Source organism: Phyllobates terribilis, unplaced genomic scaffold (genome assembly GCF_046119375.1).
Source record: "Phyllobates terribilis strain yellow unplaced genomic scaffold, ASM4611937v1 Scaffold_11__3_contigs__length_659146591, whole genome shotgun sequence".
NCBI lineage: Eukaryota > Metazoa > Chordata > Amphibia > Anura > Dendrobatidae > Phyllobates > Phyllobates terribilis.
In genome coordinates this window covers 323,956,376-323,974,863 of record NW_027362771.1, presented here as the reverse complement: position 1 = coordinate 323,974,863, position 18,488 = coordinate 323,956,376, and the positions used below count along the sequence as shown (strand labels likewise).

Here is an 18,488-nt window from a genome sequence, read left to right as displayed (position 1 = left end):
GCCAGCAGTAATGTGACTGACACTGTGGCTGTCAGGACTTGCTGAACGCTGTATACTTTCATCTGCCTTCTTGTCTGTCTCACAACTGGATAGCACGCATCCATTCCATTAAGTGTTACATTTATTTTATGTTTCCTTTACACAATTTTTCATTTTTTCTCTTTTTTGGAGAATAAATTGTTTCTTTTCCCTTTTGTGACTTTTCTAACTTTGTATATTTCACTTGTTCTTATAGTTATTTTGGCTTCATTACGAAACACCCCGTTTTGAATCGATTTGCTTGCCATGTCTTCGTTTCCCAAGACTCAATGCGGCGCGTGGCTGAGTGTGTGGGGTGAGTCTGATTTTGTAGATTCTTATACTAGACCAGAGAGGTGGAGTCGGAAATCAAAATTCCTGCTCTGTCTCCTCTATTTTTGTACTTTATAAACAGCCAATAATTAGAAATAACAAATGCTAATCATAGACATTTTTAGATAAGAGCCTTAAAGAAGCATAAAAATTCCCAGTATAAGGGACAGCAGAACACAGGGGAAGTGATAACTGATTTGCAATCACCACTCAAACACCCTAGTCATCACTGTTTTTTTTTCATAATTAGGAGCTTTAATTAATAGAACATAAAATATTTTTATAATATTAACATTTCTAAATTCAAACAAAAGGTAATACATTAAATAAATATACAACATTAATTACAGATATTAGTTCTTTCTATTTCTACCAACTTTGACTCTACGAGTCCACAGCCCTAGGCAGGACAAATACAATTAACCAAATAAATAAAAACATTGGGCATGAAACATAAAACCTACAGAAGCAGAATAAAAAAATTAAGCCACTGGCAGAAAGTATTAATAAGTATGAATAGTTTATCCTCTCTGCTCAGATTATAATTTTGATACCAATATGCATATTCCCCATTACACAAAATCTAGTCCCTCCATTAATTTTATGTAGCAAATTCAGACATAGCAATAGACTCTAATTTGCATATACAGTCATAGCCGAAAGTGTTGGCACCCTTGAAATTGTTCCAGAAAATGAAGTATTTCTCCCAGAAAATTATTGCAATTACACATGGTTTGTTATACACATGTTTATTTCCTTTGTGTTTATTGGAACAACACAAAAAAGAGAGAAAAAAAGAAAATTGGACATAATTTTACACAGAACCCCAAAAATGGGCCAGGCAAAATTGTTGGCACCTTTCCAAAATTGTGGGTAAACAACTATGTTTCAAGCATGTGATGCTCATTCAAACTCACCTGTGGCAAGTAACAGGTGTGGGCAATATGAAAAACACACCTGAAACTAGATAAAAAGAGAAGTTGACTAAATCTTTGCCTTGTGTGTTTGTGTGAGAACTGTCTGAGGACTTGAGAACCAAAGTTGTTGAAAAATATCAACAATCTCAAGCTTACAAGTCCATCTTCAGAGATTTTGATGTTCCTTTGTCCACGGTGCACAACATAATCAAGAAGTTTATAACCCATGGCCCTGGCACTAATTTCCATGGATGTAGATGGCAGAGATATGTTGATAAAAGGTTGTAACGCAGAATAGTCCGGATAGTGGATAAGCAGCCCCAATCAAGTTCCAAAGAAATTCAAGCAGTCCTGCAGGCTCAGGGTGCATCAGTGTCAGTGTGAACTATCTGTCGACCATTTAAATGAAATTAAACACTATGGCAGGAGAACCCCACTGCTGACACAGAGACATAAAAAAGCTAGACTGCAGTTTGCCAAAATGTACATGAGTAAGCAAAAATTCTTCTGGGAAAGCGTCTTGTGGACAGATGAGACCAAGACAGAGCTTTTTGGTAAAGCACATCATTCTATTGGTTTACTGAAAACGGAATGAAGCCTAGAAAGAAAAGAACACCGTACCTGCAGTCAAATATGGTGGAGATTAAAAATTTGCTTTGGGGTTGTTTTGCTGCCTCTGGCACTGGGTGCAAGGCATCATGAAATCTGAAGATTACCAACGGATTTTCGGTCGCAATGTAGTGTCCAGTGTCAGCTGGATTTGCGTCCTAGGTCATGGGTCTTCCAGCAGGACAATGACCCCAAACATAGTTCAAGAAGCACTCATAAATAATGGAAACAAAGCGCTGGAGAGTTCTGAGGTGGACAGCAATGAGTCTGGATCTAAATACAATTGAACACCTGTGGAGAGATCTTAAAATTGCTGTTGTGAGAAGGCACCCTTCAAACATGAGAGACCTGGAGTAGTTTTCAAAAGAAGAGTGGTCAAAAATTCCAGATGATAGACTTAAGAAGCTTGTTGATGGTTATAGGAAGTGATTGATTGCAGTTATTTATTCCAAAGGATGTGAAATCAAATATTAAGTTGAGGGTGCCAACAATTTTGTCCTGCCCATTTTGATGTTTTGTGTGAAATTATGTCCAATTTACCTTTTTTCTGTATTTTTTGTGTTGTTTCAATATACACAGAGGAAATAAACACTTGTATAACAAAGTGTAATTGCAATAATTTTCTGGGAGAAATATTTTATTTTCTGGAACAATTTCAAGGGTACCAACACTTTCGACCATGACTGTAGATGTTTAGGACTTGTTGGCTTTGATTAGTGCAATGCATGTAAGCACGGCCCTATAGAAACTTGGGGCGAGCTAATCCTTATTATGTTGTATCAGTGCTATGCGCTAATGGATGCATCTGTGGTTTTCAATGCAGAGTTGGCCACTAGATGCAGAAAGGAGGGATATTAATGTGTCTGACTGCTATCCGAGAATAAGGATGAATTTCCTTGTTGTCTTGCTGTTTTTCAAAACCACCAAACTAAACCCTTAAGGGAATGTCTTTCATGGTGGAACCACACGCCACAAATATGACATTTAAACCCCGATACATCACGGTTTTTACTCCAGAATTCTGGGGTATAACACTTTCAAATGCCGCAGAGTTTATTATCAACATGAAGTTTTTAAAAAATTTGGCACCTTTTGGCGTTTTCATGTCAGTTTCACGCAGCTCTGCCAAATTAGGCAGAACTAGGGAGGAGCCAGAACGGTGTGGAAACGCCCGCACCGACAAATTCATTAAAAATGGCGGCATTCTTTATTCCAGAAATGTTACTCTAGTCCTCAACTGGAGTAACATTTCTGGCAAGGAACATGAAGGCTCATGCTACTGATAACATGCTCTTAATTCATTAAGTGGTGTGCACCTTTTGATGAATTAATTATTCCTGCAGTGCCCTCATCAAGACTGTCATGCGAAACTCTTGTCTTAATGAAACGGGGCCTTAATGTCTTTACATCCTCAGGTGTGGGGTGGAAGGTAGCTGGATGTGAGAGCCTTTTCGTATAGTATATCATAGCTTGAGCAGTGCATAATCTGATGACTTTACCTTGCTCTCTTCTTTTCTTTCTAGACGGGCTTTCCAGGAATTCTATCAGGAACACGTGGAATTCAGTTGTCCCACAGAAGACATTTACTTGGAGTAACTTGGGGGTTGTAGATATTAAAATGGGAATTGGTGGGGTGGGGGGAGGGGGCTCTGGGAATATAAATATATATACAAATTTAATGTCACCATCATTCAGCCAGGACACAAGAAGCAGTGCGCCTGCATGAACCCTGCCATCCCCCACCACAAATCTTTAGTAGGAGTAATATAATTTCTCTCATACAGATTATACATTAACCCTTTCCTACAAGCAGACAGCAGTTACTCTCCTTTAGGCCTTCTCTCTATCTCCTGAATTCAACCCCTTTCCTTCATCTGTCTTTAGAGCACCTTGAATTAATCCCCGCTCCTGTTTGTAGAGCATTTTGGAGTAACCCCTTCCTTGCTTCTGACTGCAGAGCATGTTGGGTTAACTGTTATCCTGCAGAATATTTCACCGTAGCACCTCATATGGTAGACTGCAGTGCACAACACATGCAAATGATTCCAGTTAACCATGTTTCCTGCTGCACATTTTATCTTAAGGATCAGCTGATTTTCTGATATTAGTATCTGCCTAGCACGTTCCTGTAGATCAGGGTTCCCCAACTCCAGTCCTCAAGGCCCACCAACAGGTCATGTTTTCAGGATTTCCTTAGTATTGCACAGGTGATAATTCCATCATCAGCACAGGCAATAGTTACATCACCTGTGCAATACTAAGGAAATCCTGAAAACATGACCTGTTGGTGGGCCTTGAGGACTGGAGTTGGGGAACCCTGCTGTAGATGATCTCTTCTTTACCGGTGGCCCTCTCAGTCGCTCTGATTATGAGCAGGCCTGTCCCTTTTATTCATATATGATCTGACAAGCCTGCAGCTCCCGTGTCAAATACTCTTTCTGCATTTCAGTGATGTACAGTTTTTGCTACGGTTTTGCCTACGACTGTAGTAGTCCTTTTGCTTCCGGTGACCTGTAGTTCTTTGTTCACTTATATTTTCTCATAGCAGTGACCTGGATACCACCATTGTCCATCTTACATAGTACCAGCTGGTAACTTTTTAATGTGGCAGGTTAAAACTGCTCACTCCAGCAACAGAAAATGGGAGGCAGCAAAATGTAAGGCCTTCGTTAAATTTATTGCTGAGACTTGTCTGAATCTGTACTTTCTATGTTGCTGGTAGATATAATAAAGGTTTTAAAGCAATGTTTCCTGTTACAGTATCCACTGAGATAATACAGTTGTGATTGACATTTTGTGTAAATGCTGGTAGGGGTGAGGTTCTAGTTGTCACATCAGCAATCACTCTGAGAGTACCATAGACGATCTGCCGTTCATTTCACAATCACCCCTAGTGTGAGATGAGCTGCTCATTACTCCTTTACCTGTCCTAGTGTCTGCAGATCATTCTCCATCCTCCTAATATTATGCTTTATCATATTCATGCCAGACCTGCAGAAAAAGGAATCGATGGCATGAAGACACAACAAGTATAGCATGACGTCTATGTAGACATTGAGTAGAGACTAAACCAACACTTTACATCATGAAGTCTCCTTGGAGGATGAGAGCAGCATCGCAAGTCATATAAATATCATATAAACATTGTCCTTGAGGATAGTGTATTGTTATAGAAGTGCTTTTATGTAAAGCATTCATATGCATCTTGTGTGTTATAGGGGGCATTTCATTAGGAAAAATTAAGGTTGTATACAGGAATGAACTAAAACGATCTCAAAGTCCAAATGCAGTAGAGGTTTGTCAGATCCCTTTAAGGGAAAATAGTAAATAGTAGCCACCAGTGGTCATGTCATGTTGAGAAATGAAACTTGTGCTATTATAAGTCCTCTGGTTGTTGGGTAGAAATCTTGAAAACCTGCTCTGTTCTATGAATAAAGAACTTCGGACTACAAAAAGGACACTCGAAGAGATAACGGCATTTATCTTTTTCATGTTATAGCTCATATTTTTTCCTTTCAGCATTAAATAAAAAAAGGAGTTGCGTCAATGCAGTGTGTCGTTTGTGTTACTTACATAGTGAAGTGTGTGATGGCGCAGTAGAACTGTTACATAGTGAAGTGTGTGGTGGCGCAGTAGAACTGTTACCTAGTGAAGTGTGTGGTGGTGCAGTAGAACTGTTACATAGTGATGTGTGTGGTGGTGCAGTAGATCTGTTGCATCGTGAAGTGTGTGGTGGTGCAGTAGATCTGTTGCATCGTGAAGTGTGTGGTGGCGCAGTAGAACTGTTACATAGTGAAGTGTGTGGTGGTGCAGTAGAACTGTTACATAGTGAAGTGTGTGGTGGTGCAGTAGATTTGTTGCATCGTGAAGTGTGTGGTGGTGCAGTAGATCTGTTGCATCGTGAAGTGTGTGGTTGTGCAGTAGATCTGTTGCATCGTGAAGTGTGTGGTGGTGCAGTAGAACTGTTACATAGTGAAGTGTGTGGTGGTGCAGTAGATCTGTTGCATCGTGAAGTGTGTGGTGGTGCAGTAGATCTGTTGCATCGTGAAGTGTGTGGTTGTGCAGTAGATCTGTTGCATCGTGAAGTGTGTGGTGGTGCAGTAGATCTGTTGCATCGCAAAGTGTGTGGTGGTGAAGTAGATCTGTTACATAGTGAAGTGTGTGGTGGTGCAGTAGATCTGTTACATAGTGAAGTGTGTGGTGGCGCAGTAGGGTTGTTACATAGTGAAGTGTGTGGTGGTGCAGTAGAACTGTTACATAGTGAAGTGTGTGGTGGTGCAGTAGATCTGTTGCATCGTGAAGTGTGTGGTGGTGCAGTAGATCTGTTGCATCGTGAAGTGTGTGGTTGTGCAGTAGATCTGTTGCATCGTGAAGTGTGTGGTGGTGCAGTAGATCTGTTGCATCGCAAAGTGTGTGGTGGTGAAGTAGATCTGTTGCATCGTGAAGTGTGTGGTGGTGCAGTAGATCTGTTACATAGTGAAGTGTGTGGTGGCGCAGTAGGGTTGTTACATAGTGAAGTGTGTGGTGGTGCAGTAGAACTGTTACATAGTGAAGTGTGTGGTGGTGCAGTAGATCTGTTGCATCGTGAAGTGTGTGGTGGTGCAGTAGATCTGTTACATAGTGAAGTGTGTGGTGGCGCAGTAGGGTTGTTGCATAGTGAAGTGTGTGGTGGCGCAGTAGAACTGTTACGTACATAGTGAAGTGGTACAGTAGAACTGTTACATAGTGAAGTGGATGTTGGTGCATTAGAACTGTTACGTACATAGTGAAGTGTCTGGTGATGCAGTAGAACTGTTACTTAGTGGAGTGTGTGGTGGCGCATGTCATAAATGAAGTTATAAGTTTTACAGATGAAAGGCTTGGGGCATTGGATCACTGCCTACACCCCCGCTGTGAACAGGTAATTGGAGCAGGTTATCTGATGGACAGCAGACATGGAGTGTGGATATATAATAATTAAAGGGGTTGTCCACTACTTTATATCCCCCCCCCCCTCGTATATCTCCCCGGGTCCCCTAAGACTTCTTGTAAATACCTTCTGTTGCTGATAATGCCTGTGAGCGGCGCTATCACTGGCCGCTCACAGGCATCACATGACCCCTGGCTGCAGCTGGCTCTGAAATCCACTGATGTCACGACAAGTGCTGGCATCCGGGGGTCACGATATTCCTGGTTCCACGGTGGATGCCAGGCTGTGGGTGTGGTTACCCCCCCATGTCACACCCAGCATCCACTGTGCGCTCTGCCTCACCCCACCCACAACCCAGCAGCCACCGCGGGGACCCCAGCGCTGAATCACGCCTTACTTGTCGTGACGTCAGCGCGGGGTCACGTGATGCCTGTGAGCGGCCAAGGATAGCAACAGAAGTTATTTACAATAAGTCTTAGGGGCCCCGGGGGATACATTGGGGGGAGGAGGGGAGAATAAAGTAGTGGACAACTTCTTTAAGTAGCTGACAGTTGTTGGAAGGGCAAACTTTGTGTATAGCCTGATTACCAAAGATATGCTAATCACTGCAAGGTGAAGATTTCTGCACCGAAAAAAGACAATACGGCTCCATATCAGAGACTTCATATATCAATGGAAGTACCATATTTTCCAAGTGTCAGATCCCACAAGAAGCAACAAGTATTGCAGATCTGGCCATATTTCCCACGGCGTTCTCCCCAGCTCTCACAGATCCAATTTGTAAGAAGTATCTGTATTTTATCCCTTTTATTTTATACTGTTTTGCTTCTATGTATGTCTTTTTGTTATTTCACCTATTGTAACCTTTTTTAAGCACTACTCTTTTTGTGTATTAAATCTAAAATTTAATAGGTTTGTTCCTTGCTGCTCTAAATGTGCTCACAAAACCTGAAAGGAGTGAAAATAGTGTCACGCACAGTGTAGGAAAGACACAGTGCAGCACGAAGGGATGAGGGGAAGGGAGCCTAGACACTAGGGAAAGGGGGAGTGGAGACCTCCTAGGCTGATCTAATATCACCCCGTCTCCCCTTCCTTCCTATATTGGTTCCTCACCAATCGCCGAACAGAAAACCTAAGCCCTCTATCTCCCTAGAGCTACGCCCCGGATAGGGAAGGAGGGGGATGAGTACTGGTCAGTCCCCACTAACAACTAAAGACAACAAGGGAGACAAAATACAGAGGGAAGCAACTTGGCTTGAGCCGACTTCAGAGAGATTACACCAAACGTCCTCCAAGCACCAGAGAGGAAGAAAGCAGACTGCAATAGCTCCAAGCCTTCACAAAGGAACATGTGAATATCACCGGCGCCTCCCTGTAGCAAACTGAAAGTATTTAAACATCCAGGCCAGGGTGTAATTCAGAGCAGGAGGGAGGTAGCCACTGGGTCTTAAAGTAAGACAGATTTAAGAAGGCATCTGCAATGCCAAACAAAGAGATCTGTAGCTAACTGCAGAGCGATTGTCACATCTGACACACCCGTGACAAATAGCTTGGTTGTGTTACCCTGTGTATGCTGGAGTACTAGAAGAGTACCTATCAGATACTCTGGAAAGCTGGGTGGCATGTGTGCTAGTGTGTGGCCCAGTGCAGGCATCTCGCAGGCCTATCAAAACGGCGAATGGTGGCAGCGAAAAGAGTTGTGTGAATATGAAAACTGAGCGTGTGGTGTTCATGACAAATTGGTAAAAGAAGTAGTGCTGTTCATGACTGCGCAGTAGAACTGTTACTCTCAGTGAAGTGAAAGGTGGTGCTGTAAAACTTAGAAAAGTGTCTTGTGGCACTAAAAAACTGCTACTGTACTTACATAGTAAAGTGTGTGGTGGTGCAGTAGAACTGTTACCTGTATAGTGAAGTGTGTGGTGTCGCAGTAAAACGGTTACTTACATAGTAATGTATGTGGTGGTGCAGTAGAACTGTTACCTGTATAGTGAAGTGTGTGGCGTCGCAGTAAAACGGTTACTTGCATAGTAATGTATGTGGTGGTGCAGTAGAACTGTTATATAGTGAAGTACTGTATGTGGTGACGCAGTAGAACTATTACATAGTGAAGTGTGAGGTGTTGCAGTAAAAATTACATAGTGAAGTGTGAGGTGTTGCAGTAAAACTGTTACATAGTGAAGTGTGAGATGGCACAGTAAAAATTACATAGTGAAGTATGTGATGGTGCAGTAGAACTGTTTCATAGTGAGGTGGCACAGTAAAACTTAAATAGTGAAGTGTGCTGTGGTGCAGTATAATTGTTACTTGGTGAAATGTGTTATGGCTCATTATAATTGTTACATAGTGAAGTGGGTTGTGGCACAGTATGATTGTTACATAATGAAGTGTGTGTTGGCTCAGTAGAACTGTCACCTGTGAAAATAGAACTCAAAATTCTGCAAGGATGCCCTTGATGGCTTTTCAGAAACCAATTTCCAAACGAATGTTTATTTGGTGCACAAGTACTGGTTCTAGCAGATGGCAACAAAGTATGTGTTCAAACTGTAATGATAGTTTCTTCTCAGTAGGAGCAGGCCAGCTTCAACAACAGGTCCAATGTAATATCTTCACAGGGCATGTGATGCTGACGTCATGCATGATCCTTAGGCTGTTTTCCTATCCACAGCTCTTCAGCTTTAAAATGCAAGTCACAGACCAGTACTTATATTAGAGTATGTGTGCATTGGTGTGTGTTTAGAGTTGCCATGACGTGCTACATTGCATCTTGCACATATAGTACCAAATTGATGATTCCTTCAGTTCTTTTCTCCATTTTTAATGACTAACACCAATAAAACTAATGAAGACTATGGCCCCGATTCATCATTTGTGTTTTTTTTGTTAAGTCACTTTCCTTTTTTCTTTTATGGTATTAGTTGCCATTTTCGGTGCCAAGCTCATCAAAATGGCGCATGCAATTTCAGGTGAAAACATTTGGAATTGTTAGACTCCGCCCACTAAACAGAAGAGAAAAAAAGAAGCAAAAAACAGGCGAGCACTAGGGATGAGCGAGCACTAAAATGCTTGTTACTCGAACCGAGCAATTCTTAATGCTTGGTTTGAGTAACGAGTATAATGGGAGTCCATGGGAAATCAGAGTATTTCTCTGGCAGATCCTACAAGGAGGTCTGGGGGGCAGTGAAAAAGTTTAAATGGATGGAAAATGTGCTAAATGGAAGGAGAACAGCATGGGAAAGACCCCTGGATGAATCTCTGGCTCCCAGATTGCTGCTGAGAACAATGGTGTCACACTTTTACTCCACTTTAAGGACTGACAATAAAATATTCAAAATCAAAGAAAACTTGTAGTTTACAGGTAAAAAAAAAGGGTAAAGAAACATTTTTTTCTGGTATATAATACACAATTAAAAAAAAAACATTTTTAAAAAAAAATTAAGTAAACCAACTGTAGTACCTCATTGAAATATTGTGCACTAAGTTTAGTTGGGGTACTTCTACACTCATAAAAGCTCTGCACACCGTTTAAAGCCTGCCAAAAATTACAAGCAGGGTCATCCATACACCCTTCAAGGCACCAACTGGAGTGCCTCATAAAAAAAAAATAAGAAAGTGTAGTTGTGGCACTTCTACGCTCATAAAGGCTATGCACAAAGTGCAAAGCCATGAAAAAATGATAAGTAGGGTCATCCAGTCATCCCTAGACCCTTGAAGGCAACAACTGGCGGGCCTCATTCAAATATTGAACATTAAAATTACTTTATGTGCTGCTGTCACCTGGTGGTGTGAAAAAGTAGGGGCTAATCCAAGCTTTGTTCATTTTCATCAGACTAAGCCTGTCAGCAATTTCTATTGACAGGCGAAAGCGCCTGTCTGTTAAGAAAAGGCTGGAGTAATTGGCCCAAGGCACTAGGGCGGAAGCCGGCATGACGGGGGTGCGGCATAGGTGGGGACAGGTATAGAGAAGGTGGGGACAACTTATAAGGCCGAAAAGGGGAGTGGCCTGGTCTTCCTCTCTTCCGGACACGACACAAGTCCCGCCCCGCCCTCCCATAGTGATTGGTAAGCCGTACGGGTCGCAGTGACAATTTCCACGATGGGCGGCCTATCCAGAATGCAAGAGATGCTTCATTATGTATCTGCTAATTGTGTACTCCACATCAGATAAAAAAAAGTGCCAGGAATCGCTATGAGCGGCATCCTTCTAAGCCCAGGAGAAGGGCAGTCCGTCAGCCATGGTTCCCTGAACGCTGTAGGACGACTCTTTGGGAGTCGGAGGTGTGCCCGGGCTGCCTCTAAGGGCAGGCGAGTTTAGGGTCCTTGAAGTTGGTTTCTAAATAAATTGGTGATATACAGTACAGACCAAAAGTTTAGACACACCTTCTCATTTAACGATTTTTCTGTATTTTCATGACTATGAAAATTGTACATTCACACTGAAGGCATCAAAACTATGAGTTAACACATGTGGAATTATATACTCAGTAAAAAAAGTGTGAAACAACTGAAAATATGTCTTATATTTTAGGTTCTTCAAAGTAGCCACCTTTTGCTTTGATGACTGCTTTGCACACTCTTGGCATTCTCTTGATTAGCTTCAAGAGGTAGTCACCGGAAATGGTCTTCCAACAATCTTGAAGGAGTTCCCAGAGATGCTTAGCACTTGTTGGCCCTTTTGCCTTCACTCTGCGGTCCAGCTCACCCCAAACCATCTCGATTGGGTTCAGGTCTGGTGACTGTGGAGGCCAGGTCATCTGGCGTAGCACTCCATCCCTCTCCTTCTTGGTCAAATAGCCCTTACACAGCCTGGAGGTGTGTTTAGAGTCATTGTCCTGTTGAAAAATAAATGATGGTTCAGCTAAACGCAAACCGGATGGAATAGCATGCCGCTGCAAGATGCTGTGGTAGCCATGCTGGTTCAGTATGCCTTCAATTTTGAATAAATCCCCAACAGTGTCACCAGCAAAGCACCCCCACACCATCACACCTCCTCCTCCATGCTTCACGGTGGGAACCAGGCATGTAGAGTCCATCCATTCACCTATTCTGCGTCGCACAAAGACACGGTGGTTGGAACCAAAGATCTCAAATTTGGACTCATCAGACCAAAGCAAAGATTTCCACTGGCCTAATGTCCATTCCTTGTGTTCTTTAGCCCAAATAAGTCTCTTCTGCTTGTTGCCTGTCCTTAGCAGTGGTTTCCTAGCAGCTATTTTACCAGGAAGGCCTGCGGCACAAAGTCTCCTCTTAGCAGTTGTTGTAGAGATGTGTCTGCTGCTAGAACTCTGTGTGGCATTGACCTGGTCTCTAATCTGAGCTGCTGTTAACCTGTGATTTCTGAGGCTGGTGACTCGGATAAACTTATCCTCAGAAGCAGAGGTGACTCTTGGTCTTCCTTTCCTGGGGCGGTCCTCATGTGAGCCAGTTTCTTTGTAGCGCTTGATGGTTTTGTAACTGCACTTGGGGACACTTTCAAAGTTTGCACAATTTTTCGGACTGACTGACCTTCATCTCTTAAAGTAATGATGGCCACTTGTTTTTCTTTACTTAGCTGCTTTTGTCTTGACATAATACAAATTCTAACAGTCCATTCAGTAGGACTATCAGCTGTGTATTCACCTGACTTCTGCACAACACAACTGATGGTCCCAACCCCATTTATAAGGCAAGAAATAGCACTTATTAAACCTGACAGGGCACACCTGTGAAGTGAAAACTATTTCCGGTGACTACCTCTTGAAGCTCATCAAGAGAATGCCAAGAGTGTGCAAAGCAGTCATCAATGCAAAAGGTGGCTACTTTGAAGAACCTAGAATACAAGACATATTTTCAGTTGTTTCACACTTTTTTGTTAAGTATATAATTCCAAATGTTTTAATTCATATTTTGATGCCTACAGTGTGAATGTACTATTTTCAAAGTCATGAAAATACAGAAAAATCTTTAAATGAGAAGGTGTGTCCAAACTTTTGGTCTGTACTGTATGTGGCTTGGGGGTCTGGTGATTGGTGAGACTTTCGACAAATGGAGGTCAAGTCCTGGGTGTGGCGGTTTAAAACCGTTTGGACCACCCACCCCCACGGGGAGGGGGAGGGTTTCGTGGTGCTCCTTGGCTGGTGTGCGGCCAGGAGCAAGTGGAATTGTGTCATTGGGATCACCAGACCCCTTCTTAGCTTCAAGGACCTTAACGCGTCTTTATATTTATAGTATACAACGCTTCTTAACCATGCATTAATAAAGGCCACTGTGGCCAATAGCACCCAAGCCATCGTGTCTGTCGTTTTTGGGGGGGTAAAAGGGGGGAGTTGACCGACAAAACTCAGATTGACGATACCAAAGTCATGACCTAAAATCCCGCTCAGACAAGACACTAGCAGCAGGTCAGCACAAGACTTCCAAGGCATAGAGGGACAGGTGGGAGGGTGTCATGAAATTGGCCCAGCCTTTGACAGTTGTACCCCTGCGTCTGCTGTACCTGGTGTGTGTCTCCCTCACCTCTCCTCCTTGGTTCCGCAAAGAAGCTTGCCCCCTGCTGCTAGCGTCTGATGGGAATTTTTTCAATATATTTTCCACAATGGCCTTCTGGTATAGCACCATATTAGTAGACCTCTTCCCAAGAAGGAGAGATGCAAGGTTCTCGTAGCATGGGTCTAGCAGGGCGAACAACCAGTACTTTTTTTTTGGCCAATATGAATGTAATGCGAAGGTCACGGGAAAGGCAGCGGTACAAAAAGTCTGCCATATGTGCCAAGGTCCCTACAGCCAACACTTCCTTGTCTCCGCCATGATGAGTACTCTCCATCTCCTCCTCTTCCATCTCTTCCTCCTCATTCCCCTCCTCAGCCCATCCACGTAGCTTCTGTGGGTATTAGCCTCTGATGCGCCAGCTCCTGTTCCTCCTCCTCTTCCTGAGCCTCCACCTCCTCACTGAACTGAGCAGATGAGATGAGGCTGGGCTAGGTAGTGTCTCCCTGTCTCATGTCTTCCTCCGGCTCCAACTGGTCCGCATGCAAAACTTCATGTTTAATTGTCAGCAGCGACTGTTTAAGTAGGCACAGAAGTGGGATCGTTGTGATGATGATGGTGTCATAGCCGCTCACCATCTTTGTGGAGTCCTTAAAGTCTTGGAGAACCGCACAAATGTCAGACATCCATGCCCACTCTTCAGTTGTTATGTACGGAGGCTGACCAGAATACCGACGGGCTTGTTGGAGCTGGTATTCCACAACCGGCCTCTGCTGCTCACAAAGGCTTGCCAGCAAGTGCAGTGTGGAGTTCCAGCACGTGGTGACGTCGCACACCAGTCGGTGAGCTGGCACTTGCATGTGCTGCTGCAGTACTACCAGAGCGGCGGCAACTGTAGCTGACTTGCGAAAATGTGCACTGACACGGTGAACCTTGACCAGAAGCTCTGGCAAATCTGGGTAGGTTTTCAGAAATAGCTGAACTACCAAATTGAGTATGTGGGCCAAGCATGGTACGTATGTGAGCTTGTCAAGCTGCACAGGCGCCATCAGATTACGGCCATTATCACACATGACTATGACTGGTTGTAGCTTCAGCGACGAAAGCCACAGATCTCTCTGGTCCTTTATTCCTTTCAATATCTCTGCCACAGTGTGCTATTTGTTTCCTAGACAAATTAGCTTCAGCAGAGCCTGTTGCCGCTTCGCTGAGACAGTGCTGCAGAGCTTCCAGCTTATGCGGACAACGTGCTCTGAGATAGCATATTGGAGATGGAGGATGAGGAGGAGCAGGAGGGGGTGCAGGAACTGGTGTAGAAGGTGGAAGAAACCCTGATAGAAGAAGGGCCAGCAATCCTCGGTGTTTGTAGCACATGTGCCGTGCCAAGGTGGGACTTGGCCCCGGCCTCCACAATGTTTATCCAGTGTGGACAATCCCAGTAACCGCATTGGCAAGGGCATGGGTGATGTTCTGGACATGTGCTGTTACAATGCGAGGACTCCACATTGGAAGAAATAGTGGCGGCTGGGGACCGAGTACTAAAGGGACCAAATTTGTACACCTGTAGCAGGTCAAGTTTAGTTTTTATTTGAAACACAACAAAATTTCACACAAAACAGGTTATACAGTATGCATGACAATAGTAAATTTTTGGAACAAAAATATTTTGTGAACTGTACCAGGCCACGCGTTTAAAATTTTTAAACCACCGTAATTTTTCACAAAGCACATAATACTGTATGGATAACTAATTGAATGCAGAAAAATTTTTCAACGCTTTTTTGTATGTTGTATACCACTGAAATGTAACACAAAGCACATAATACTTTATGGATGACTAATCGAATCCAAACATTTTTTTAAACTTTTTTGGAGTTTTATTTACCACTGTAATGTAACACAAAGCATGTAATACTCTGGATGACAAATTCAATCCCAAATAATGTTTTTGGAGTTTTATATATGGTTATTGTTATATATGTAACAATAACCGCTTTAAACTGTATGGATGACTAACTTAATCCAGAAAAAAAATTGAACTTTTTTTTGTGTTTTAGATACCACCATAATGTAACACAAAGCATTTAAAACTCTATGGATGACAAATTCAATCCAGAAAATATTTTGAACGTAATATTTTGAAAGTGTAGTTGATGTACTCCTACATTCATAAAGGCTTTGCACAAAGTGCAAAGCCAGAAAAAATAATAAGGAGGGTAATACAGTAATCCTCTTCAGGTGTCCGCTTCTTTTTCTCCTTCCTCGTGAGGCTGGGGGACTTCATCCACCTGCTTCCTGGAGCCCTTGGCTGTAAGTGACCCGGCTTCAGGTAGTGCCACAACCCCCGACATATAGAAATGGGCGACAGGCCCCTGTGTCAACTGCATCATCGCCTGCTCCCACATTGGATGTGGGGAAGTCCAAGGACAGTCTGATCTCTCAGGCGTGGTAGCCCCATCTCGAGATGCCTCTCCAAAGCCCGTTCATTTCGCAAGAAGGGTTCATCCTGCTTTTTTTTTTCGGATCACACCCAAAGCATACCAGCGATGTTGCTTTTCCATTTTGAGGAACGTGACCCTGGTTCCAGCCGTCAGCTCTTGCAGCCTTCCAGGCAAGTGTTCCGTCTCTACTGCCCATTGGTTGAATGAGATGTGATTATGGATCCCAAACTCTTCTATGGACCCCAATCTCCGCTGCCGGTCATACGTAACGACCTTCCCCCCGGGATGCCAACTGTCGGTACCTTGGGCAAGCAGGCCTGCTAGCATGTCTCCAGCTCTGCTCCTGGCTCGCCTCCTCTCTTCCGACCAGCCTAGGCCCCACAGTCTGCTCACTAGTTGCTGGATCCTGGCTCTCCCGTCTGCAGTCCGCAAGAACCCCAGGGGTGAAGTCTGCGGCCAGGGTTCGGGCCTTGGTGGTTCTGGGAAAACAGCCAGTTCTGGACCACAGGCTCCTGCTACTTCCTGTGTCACGCCAGCTTAGTCTGGCTCCGATTTTTCTCCGGTCGCTCCCTTGGGAGTCTCGCGGGGTTCTGCCATCTTTGTTGCCTTGTCGACCCACTAAGCACATTACATTGTAATGATTACTAATTCAATCCAGAAAAAGTTTTGATTGCTTTTTTTGGAGTGTAATGTACCACCAAAATTTAACACAAAACACGTAATACTCTATGGATGACTAACTGAATCCATAAAAAAATTTTGAACACTTTTTGGGAGTGTTATTTACCACCGAAATTTAACACAAAGCATGTAATACTCTCTGGATGACTAAATTAATCCAGAAACATTTTTCAATGCTTTTCTGGAGTGTGATATACCACCATAATGTAACACAAAGCAAGTGATACTCTATGGATGACAATATAGTCAATTTTTTCACAGAAAAAAAAAAGAATGTGGTCACAAGCAGTAGATACATATTTAGCAACGGACTGCAAAGCCCTAAGCCCTGCCTAGAGGCTGTATTCTGCCATCTGCCACTCCCTGCTCCTGCAACTGTCCCTCCCTAGGCTAAATGCAGAATGTATCTGATACAAACAGCAAAGCACAAGATTAGCCCTTAGAAGGACTGTTAGTATGATGGTTCAGCATCAGCACCAGTATCACCATTAGGCTATGTGCCCACGATACAGAAATGCTCCGGATTTTTTCCTGAGCATTTCTGCATCTCCCTGGCAGAAAAAACGCATGCGGATTGTACATGTGTTTTTCCTGCCAGAGACATGCAGATGTGAAGCGCTCTTCACATGCATTTCCGCATGCGGGTTGACAAGCGCTTTCCAAGAAATTCTAGCATCACTTGGAAAGTGCTTGACAACTTGGTCACACTATATAAATCCATGCAACCGGCATGGATTTATATAGTGTGACCCCAAAGAATGTCAAAAAATAAATATATACTTACCTTCTGATGTCCCCCGGAGTCTTGCTTCGCTCCGTCCTGGCTTGCCGGCAGCTTGCGGTACACTGAAGGACCTGCCGACGTCAGCATCGCGTGATCCGTCACATGACTAAATGACGTCACCGCAGGTCCTTCAATCCACCGCGATCTGCCGGCAAGCGAAGACAAGGAGAACGGGGGCCATCAGAAGGTAAATATAATATATTTTTTTTATTTTATTGTTTTTTTTACAGGTTCTATGGTACCCGGGTCCAGAGGAGAGTCTCCTCTCCTCCACACCCGGGTACCATCCGCACATTGAAACGCTTGGATTCCGCATGTACAGATGCAGTGATGCGGAATCCAAGCGTTCCAATGCAAGTCAATGGCGGCGAAAAAGCAGCGCTTCCGCAAAATAATTGGTAGTGCTGTGTTTTTTTCCGCAATGATAATCCGCAGCGGAAATTTCCGCAGCATGTGCACAGCACATGCGAATTATCATTGGAGAACATGGCAGGCCTTCTACCATGCGTTTTTTAAGCGTTTCTGCAGCGTTTTTGCCACTGCGGAAACGCTTAAAAAACGCATCGTGGGCACACAGCCTTAGAGGACTCTAATTGTTTAACTGTGCAAATACAGGCTTGGACAACCATTCTCTTCCTCCAATAAGAACAGTCCCTGAGCTGTGCAATGGCGTCAGTGTGCTGAGCATGGCGGCGCATGTTCTTTTATAACCCCTGATGATGTAATACGGCTAGCAAATCACAGTAATGCCACTACCCAGTTGGCTACGGCATTACAGTAACTGGCATTGGGTGTGTAACAGGCGCCAAACATGCTGGGCGGGGATTTCAGTTTCAAATCCGAGCATCAGCCAATTCTCGCCGACTGCCGAGCATAACAAAGCACCCAGATACTCAAGTAAGATCCAAGTATCACCATGCACGTTGCTCATTCCAAGCGAGCACATATAAAATATAATTAAAAAAGCAGCAAATAGAATAATGAATTGGGTGCCGACAGGTACAAAGAAAATTATGAATTGGAGCTAAAGTTTTATACTTGCATCATGTTGAACTATCTTCAGAGCATTGCTGTAGACTAGTTTAGCTGGGTTTATAAAATGTCAGTGAGTTCTGCCACCTGGTGGCATATAAGAGAAAAAAAACAAGAAAAAAAAAACAAGTAGTAGAACCTGGACAGTGATTTAATTATTATAACGGAATGATAGAGGTTTCTATTTTGTTTTCTTTTTTATTCAATAATCCAAAATTAATTAACATATGTTGAAAACCAAAACTGAAAAACTGGGCTTTTGCTATAAGTGCAATGTGTAGGTACCCATTCACACTGCGTCT

General features: G+C 43.3%; 1 protein-coding gene across 1 annotated transcript in view; it reads left to right on the top strand.

The window, feature by feature from the left end:
- Positions 1–3,663, top strand: part of MAPK8IP2 (mitogen-activated protein kinase 8 interacting protein 2) — a 113,222-nt gene extending 109,559 nt beyond the window's left edge. Inside the window, exons 11-12 of the mRNA XM_073652626.1 lie at positions 236–334; positions 3,401–3,663. Coding sequence (XP_073508727.1) covers positions 236–334; positions 3,401–3,473 — 172 coding nt within the window. The 3' untranslated portion in view covers positions 3,474–3,663. The remainder of the gene's footprint in view (positions 1–235; positions 335–3,400) is intronic.
- The last annotated feature ends 14,825 nt before the right edge of the window (positions 3,664–18,488 follow it).